General features: G+C 44.7%; 1 protein-coding gene across 1 annotated transcript; it reads right to left on the bottom strand.

The window, feature by feature from the left end:
* Window positions 1-4,371: 4,371 nt before the first annotated feature.
* Window positions 4,372-7,073, bottom strand: LOC119356388 (33 kDa ribonucleoprotein, chloroplastic-like). The gene is made up of 5 exons (XM_037623336.1): window positions 6,674-7,073; window positions 6,478-6,576; window positions 5,524-5,799; window positions 4,810-5,040; window positions 4,372-4,706 (listed from the first exon to the last, which is right to left on the bottom strand). The coding sequence occupies exons 1-4, from the start codon at window positions 7,001-7,003 to the stop codon at window positions 4,885-4,887; spliced, it is 861 nt and encodes a 286-aa protein (XP_037479233.1). The 5' UTR covers window positions 7,004-7,073; the 3' UTR covers window positions 4,372-4,706; window positions 4,810-4,884.
* Window positions 7,074-8,051: the final 978 nt, after the last annotated feature.

The following is an 8,051-nucleotide window of genomic DNA, read 5'->3' as shown; positions in this document are numbered from 1 at the left end:
ATTGAATATTTCCCTTTGGAGTCTCGGTAATTGACTTGGCACATGTTCATACAAGAAAAAATATTCAATAATTAAGCCTCCATGGTGTAACAATTTAAAAGAGTTTTGCATTATGCATCGGCTACACTAAGTTTTAACTGATCTCTAGACTCCCTGATTAGTGGCTCCTAATCTTTATTTCTAGCTGAAAGGATCAATATGGTCAACAAGAATGGGAGGTTAAATTGGCGACTAACAGTTTTTAACTTTGTTTGTAAATTTTAGGCTTAACAATAAAATAGGTTGTCTAGATATGCAACTAGATGAACAACCTATATGACACGCACAACGACAACAAGATAATAAACTTACATAAAGTAAAGGTAAGAAGTAACCGCAAGTGGAGACGAGGTTGTGTTTCCGATTTCCCTCCTTTGGGGGAGATACATCTCTGTTGGAGGAACGATGCTCCCCAAATAACCACAATGGCTCACCTTACTCTCCTCATACCCTCGCACAATGCACAGTGTCGTGAATCCACTAGCGGTACCCTCGCGGCAACCGGGACATTTACAAACAAGGTTGGGGCTATCTCCATAACTTAACTGGAGGTTCCCAACACCATCACAAGGCTTCACCATAATGGAATGTGGCTTCGCGGTGACCTCTTCCATCTATGGTGCCCAAACACCCACGAGTAAGAAGTTGATGAAGATGAAAGAGTCAGGGGAACACAAATCAGTTTGGTAGGAATGTAGATCGGATGTATCTCCTCCAATACCCAAAGTATTAGATATTTTGGGTGGGTAGGGATGGACATATTAAGCTTTTATGGTTTGGCAATGGTGGGGGGGAGCCTGAGTGAATATTGGGTATGGGGTGGAAGAATGGGATATAAATACCCTTAAGATGCAGAGTGATTGTTGCCCAATGGACAACTCTAGGCACCCAGGCCAAAGAGGTACGGGAACCCCGACCATACAGAGAAACGGCAGTTCCGTACGGGCACCTAGGGGTCCAAGGGTCCGGGCACCTGGGCCGACCAGCGGCTGGCCACCATGGCGCTCTGGGCACCCGGGGCTCTCGGACCCCGGGCACCCAGACTAACCCGAGAGATACCCATATCTACGGGCACCCAAGGGTCCAAGGACTCCAGGAACCCGGACCATCCTGAAGCGTATGGGGCTCTCTGGTGCCTTCGGGCACCCGGACGTCTATAAGTAGTCACTAAGAATCCTTTAAAACATCCTTCAGAGAGTGAAATATTTGGGGAAGTATCATGAGTGGAATTTGATTGAGTTCCCCAACTCCCTAATCTCCGCAACCCCTTTTAATAGTATGGATGTTCTTATGACTCAAAAAGTAACCAAAAAACTTTCCGATCCACTAAAGAACACCATCTTTTGCCTTTTTGAATAGATAGGGTAACTGAAGTCTGTAGACCAATGAAAGAGACCATTGTCCTGAGATAAACTTGACAGCCAACATTAGTTCTTGCCAATCGTATTGTAATCAACACAAAATTCGTAATTGAATGACAATTGCACTTTCACTAGCCTATGATATGACCATTTTGAATCATTATTTCCTACTTTAATTTACCTTATTTCAATGTTTTATTTCACAATATGGTGCAATTCTAATGTCTTTTCTCTCGAGGCCCCACCAGCCAGCCATAAGGGTAGGTGGCGCGGCCACCCCCTGGCCACGCCACGTGAGCTTGTGGGCTCCTAGTGGGTCCCCTTCCGAAGTCCTTTGGCCATAAAATCCTAATTAACCTGGAAAAAAATCAAAAGAGGAGTTTCGGGACTTTTCGCCCCTGGTGGGTGTTAGTGCCTGCTCCGCTGGTGCCACAGATGCACATGCCCAAATCTAAGGCATGTGCTGCCTGCCACGAGAGGCGGCGGGCTAGGGAGAGGGAAGCGGCGTTGGAGGCGACCGCACAGTCCTTCCATTGCCGTTGCGGGATGCCGGTGGTGCCTGATGAGGACAAACGGCTCCTTGTGGCTGCCTACCGCCACTCACTTATGACGGCAAAGACGAACGCTCGCCAGCTCCGTCGAAAAAACACGAAGGTGCTCCGGCTAAGTCTGGAGCAGTCGGCGCTTGAGGCTGTAGAGAGGGGGAGGCAGATGCGAGAGCGGCAAATCTCAAGTGGCAGCAGAACCACGCCTTCCGGAGAATGGTCGGCTTCATCGGCTCCTCCTCCTCTGACGTCACCGACAGCTCCGGCGATCCCCCCACCCCCTCCCCCTGCCGCTGAAGCCTACACAGACGCCTACAGCAGTGCAAGTGACCGGAAGGGCAAAGGACCAACAAGGAAGTGGTGAAGAAGCTCGCCCTCTCTCCATCTTTATTTCTGTTCTTATTAAGTTTAGTTTAGCCTATGCCCGTCGGCTGAACTGTGGTGCTCTTTTGGTCTATGTTTGGAGTGTGTGGATTTCTATGCATGGATTATGTCGATTTCTATGTCTGTTTGTTTAATGTCCATTTGTTTCATTGATGATCTATGTAGTTTAGTTTCACGTTGCATGAGTAGTATGGATTTAGGGTACCGGATATAAGGTACATGGCTGGGACGCGTCCGCGGACATATCGGGTGCCGGATTTGGTATGCGTGGTTGTAGATGCTCTTAGCATACTAAAGTTGTTGGAGAGATACTAGAAAACATAGCAAAAATTAGACTGGCACAGTGGCTTACTCAATAGTTGTAACTACAAATGATGAGTTCCTCCTTTGGAGAACATTACAGCACAGTGCCACCAGGGGAAAAAGATATACTACAACTTGAGATATACTCTGAACTTTTATATTTCTTTACAGAGGGAGTAATTGTTAGTTGCAAGCACCTGAGTGTCTGAAAACAGTCCGTAGGGAGCTCAAGGTCCAGAGTAAAGATTTAAAACATATTGCGCAAGCTTTTTAGTATATGCAGCTTGCAATTTGCTGCCTTTATTGGGCTTACACTGAAGCAAAGCAGACGAAAACATCATTAGCAAGCAATGGGACTGAGATCTTAAGTTCTTGACTATTTGGTGTTCTAATTTACCCTAATGACTATAATTGAGTTATTACTGACTACCGCAACTGTAAATATATTAGTGAAAACTAATAATCCTTCAGTTACGATGTACTGAAAAAACCAGTGAAGTTTAGTGTATTTTCTTTTGAGCTCCACAAGGGGTTTCAATTTACTAGTCAGTGCTTCAGATTTCCTTTTATTTTGATTCATTGATTACTATTATGAGTGTCGCAACTTATAGGGAAACCTATGGCTGGTATTACATCAAAAGGATAGAGCATCTAACATGGTAGGTTTGTAAGAAAGTACTCCATCTTATATAGTACTCCCTTCGTCCCGAAATATAAGACTGTTTTTTGACACTATTATAGTGTCAAAAAACGTCTTACATTTCGAGACGGATGGAGTATTAGTTTACAGAGGAATAGCATAATCTTGTCAAGGAAGACTCGAGTTTCAAGGTGAATGTGACTGATGAGAAGCGTCGCTAAATCCTGATCTCAAGCACCAATTGGTCCATGTGTGATTGATGTAGAGCTGATCAGGAATGCTTCCCCTGTTAGTCCGCATTTACCCCCTTCTTGTAATAAAGTTTGGCTGTGAACTCCGTTGAGTACTTGGAACCTGCCTTGCCACCCAGGTATAGCCTGGACGATGTTTAACTGGCGTTTCTGCGGTTTGGTCTCATCAATAAAAATGGTGAAACCGGGAGGAGACCCCTTTTATTCAAAAAAAAAAAGAAGCGGCATATGTGTTTCCCATTCCCGAAATTTAGTACCATTAGCAGCCTGTTTGGTAAATACTTGGGCAAGGGTATGGGAGTTTGCACAAGGGTGTGTATAAAGGGATTAGGCATGGGAAATAGATTTTTATTCCCATTCCCTTGTTTGGCATATGATGGTAATTGGCGTGGGATAAAACTCTCCTCATGAATTAACAAGATACCCTTGGGAAGAAATCGGTGGGAATTGGCTTTCCCAACTCCCAGTCCCTTTCCCACTTAAACTCCCATTCCCTCTAATCAAACAGTAGATTTTTAATCTCCTTACCCCTCAACTCCCATTCCCCATCTCTAATTCCCCTAAACCAAACACGCTGTAGGAGGCAGAAAGAACAATATCAGCTGTGGCTTTGGTAAAAGCATGATCCAGTAGTTACTTCATATCTGGATTTCATTTTCATTGACATGCCTTGATGTTGTCCAATTCCATGTTGATGTCATTGGTTGCCAGTGTTTCTCTTTCTAGACAATGGAAGAATTCCAATGCATCAGGGACGCACACAGCCGAGGTTGCCTATTTCTGTTTTCCTTACCTGGGGAACTGGTTCAAATCAGGAGGGTTTCCTCTTCTAGACAGAAAAAAAGAAGAGAGAAACTAACAGAAAAATATTAAGTTGCAGCTTGAGAATGCCTCATTGCCGAAAGCTGATCAGCAAGCTAAGAGATATTACAGTGAACTGGGTCCAAAATCAGGAGACTACAAGTATCTCGGAACGACACAGTTCATGGTCACAATGGAGTACAAATGAGTACTGATTACTACAATAAGCACATGACTCGTATTAAATACTGAAGCCAGATGCTCAAGGATGATGTTTCACCTTGATCACGGCTAATGCCCTTTGTTTCCATTTTTCTTAGCAGCATCATGACAGAAACCTTTGCTGAAGTCTTCGATTACAATTATCACCTCTATTCTGTATCTGCAAGAAAAAGGCACCATTTCTGAATTTCTGCCAAATACTATGACTAAGTGAAATGATAAATACATTAGATAGGAAGCAAGTAGTATAAAAAACCTTCTACCTGTACAATGAGTTTCCGCATCTGCACTTTTATCAATAAGCTACTGCAACTTTCTCCCAGCACAGTACTATTAGACTACTCCTGTTTATCTTCACCTTCAACCACACCACTGTCATCAACCGTCACACCTTCTGCCTGATCATTAACCTTCAAGCCTTCAACTTCACCATCAGCCTTCACACTTTCTTTATCCTCCCGCCATCTTAGGATAACAGGCCTTTCCATAAGTTCCTATCAAACAAAGAAATAGAAACTTAAACACCATACTGTGTGCTTGTAGTGTAACATCTCTTCCATTTGATTTTATAAGTATGACAGGAAATAAGCCAGAAGACTCGTCTTATCATATAACATTGCGGTAAAAAGAAATTGGTCACTCAAGCAAGAGACCTTGTAATGTTTTTCGTAAATAGATATCTGGCAAAGCATTTCACTGCTGCTCCAGAGCAATTTTATCCTCCAGTGTACAACTCCAACAAATGAATCACAATATGGAAAAGAACAATACACTTAAGTAAGCCAAAAGAGGCATGCTAATTGCTCGTAAAAAATAAATGAAGATAAGACTAGCAAAGATTTCTAACTGTAGATAACAACAAGTCTGTGCATCAAGCATGACAGTTTAAATATCCCGCAGAGTTAATTTATGAATGATCGACCGCGGTCCTTGGCTAAATTGTAAAACTGATAATTAAGTGTTCATCAAAATTTCACCTTTCCATTGAGTTCAGTGAGAGCAGCCTCTGCTTCCTCTTTTGTTCCAAAAGATACAAAACCATACCCAGCTGATTTTCTATCTTCAAAGACTATATTGGCAGAAACTGGGTTAAACTGTGAGAAGAACTCCTTCAGATCAGCAGACCTTGCTTTCCATGCAAGATTGGAAACATAAAGCTTGTACTTCGCGACAATGGTGTCCGGAGATGGTGGTGGAGCTGGTTTTCTGAAACTCTTTGAAAATTCCACCTTGATGATCCTTCCCATGACATCCTACAAATGATTGTGATGCACAATTTAGCAAAGAGATTGATGAAAAAATCCCAAAGCTAAGATATACTCCCTCCATAACTTTTTATAAGACGTTTTTAGAATCCATGACAGTGTCAAAATACGTCTTATATTAAGTTACAGAGGAAGTATTAATTTTGCCGGGAATGCCAGCATCTTAAACCTCAAGATGTCAGTATTTTAAGATAAGCTCAGCTGAACTCTGTAACACACTGGACAGCAGACTGGTATTTTGTGCTGAATTCAAACATGAAGTAAGATCGCAGTAAACTCTTTTCATTCAACAAAAAAGATCATAGTAAACTTTTCTGTCCGTATGAAACAATATTCAAAAGTTGCAAACATTATTTAACTCATCCATGTATTTCAAGGCATCTATTCAGTAAGAACATTACAACAATAATATATAATGCAATCATCAAATGTGAACATGTCCATGCATATTCCACGAATCGCAAGTTCTAGCCTCATCACCCTTGACCTTGAGAAACTTACAGTGATTTTTCCGGTCCAAGGATGTGTGATAGCAGTAAACACATGGAAACAAAGGTCGAAGTCATCTTAATTTCAATTCACAGGTCAAAACAACATTCAGCACATTTTTATATAAGGCAGCATTCATCCACGTTTTGTGTACTGATATGCAGCATATAGACTCACATGGCCGTCGAACTTCTCCGCTGCGGCGGCGGCCTCTTCGGCGGTGGCCATGGTGACGAACGCGAACCCCCTCTTCCTCCCGTCCTTCATCTTGATAACCTTCGCGGAACAAAACAAAACTAGCCCGTGTCAGAGAACGCGCGCGGCAGCATAGGATTGAACAACTAAGCGTGTGGTGGCATCGTGTGTGTGTCACCTCGACGTCCTTGACGACGCCGCACTCGGCGAAGAGCTTCTCCGTCTCCGCGGCGGAGAAGGTAAACGGCATGTTGCCGACGAAGAGCTTCCGCCGCGTCTCCCCCAGCTCCTCGTCCCCCTCCGCGGCGGCCGCGGGCTCGGCGGCCAGCGCCTCCGGGGGCGAGGAGGCCGCGACGGCGGCGGCCGGGAGGCGGAGGCGGAGGCCGGGGTAGGCGCGGCGAGGGGAGTGGAGGAGCGGGGCGTACTGGGAAATGCGCCCCTGAATGCGGGGGGGCGGGAGGGCCGCCGCGGCGGCGGGGTGCGGGCTGCGCGCGAGGGAGAGCGCCATTGTTTCGCCCACCGGAGGCGGAGGAGAGGAGGCTGCGACGCGGGCGGTTTGTGTCCCGGGGTTTGGGATTGGAGGGAGGGGGACTGGAAATTTTCCGCCTGGTTTTGTGTTCGGATAAGCGAGCGCGGCTGGCGGGATAAGGGACGACGGCGATGGTTCGTTTGTTTCTGGTCGCGGCACCGCTTGCCGCTCTTGATCAGGCCTGCTTACAAAAGAGATTTTCCAGCCCATGCTGGCCGACTTTTTTTTTTTCTTTTCTTTGGCCTTTCTTTCGCCGTTCAAAATCGTTTTATATTTTTTTGACAGAATTTCTCCTCCTTTATTCAGATACGAGAACAGTGTTATCACTTACAAGTAATGAAAGCACCTCAGGAGGCGCTGAACCCAACCAACAACTAGGAGGGGAAAACTTAACTAGCCTAGCAAGTTCATGGGCTACTTTATTATTCTCTCTACTACAATGATCATAAATAACATGGTTGAAATCAGAGGCCATGAAGAAGCAATCGTCAATAATAGCAGATGCAACTGAAGAAGAATTGCCGTCTTTTAGGGCTTCTACTATCTCCAAACTATCCGAGTTTACCACGATCCTGCTGCATCCGACAGTTCTTGCGAGGTTCAGCCCAAACCTGACGGCCAGAGCCTCTGCTGTGAAAGAATCAAAGCAAATGCCTATTTTTTTCGTTCGCCGCTGCAATGAATTGTCCACTCTGATCGCGAATGATTGCCCCACGGATCCTTCAAGTAGATCTTGATCAAACCCCGCATTAACATTTAATTTCATGTATCCCTTTGGTGGCTTTTCCCAACCTTCAGACCGAAGTTTGGTTTTTGGTGAACATGCGATACTGAAATTTGCCGCTAGTCCGCGTACAGCTAGGACGATCTGAGTGGATGTTTGAATTTCTTCACCATGGTATACTTTACGATGTTCGAATCACAGGTACCAAGCCGCGGTGACTACCATCTCTCTCATTTTTTGGAAGCCCCGAGATATAGAATTCTGTATCTTCCACATGCAACAACTCGTGCATCACTTCCTCTC

The sequence above is a fragment of the Triticum dicoccoides genome, chromosome 2A (assembly GCF_002162155.2).
Source record: "Triticum dicoccoides isolate Atlit2015 ecotype Zavitan chromosome 2A, WEW_v2.0, whole genome shotgun sequence".
Lineage (NCBI taxonomy): Eukaryota > Viridiplantae > Streptophyta > Magnoliopsida > Poales > Poaceae > Triticum > Triticum dicoccoides.
This window is presented reverse-complemented; position numbering and strand designations above follow the sequence as displayed.

Bases quoted from the DNA above. Each gene is read 5' to 3' on its own strand.
- LOC119356388 (XM_037623336.1), bottom strand. From the start codon at position 7,003: ATGGCGCTCTCCCTCGCGCGCAGCCCGCACCCCGCCGCCGCGGCGGCC. The intron at 6,577-6,673 runs GTGACACACACA...TGTTCCGCGAAG, and splicing joins GCGTCGTCAAGGACGTCGAG to GTTATCAAGATGAAGGACGG. The intron at 5,800-6,477 runs GTGAGTCTATAT...AATCATTTGTAG, and splicing joins CGGAGAAGTTCGACGGCCAT to GATGTCATGGGAAGGATCAT.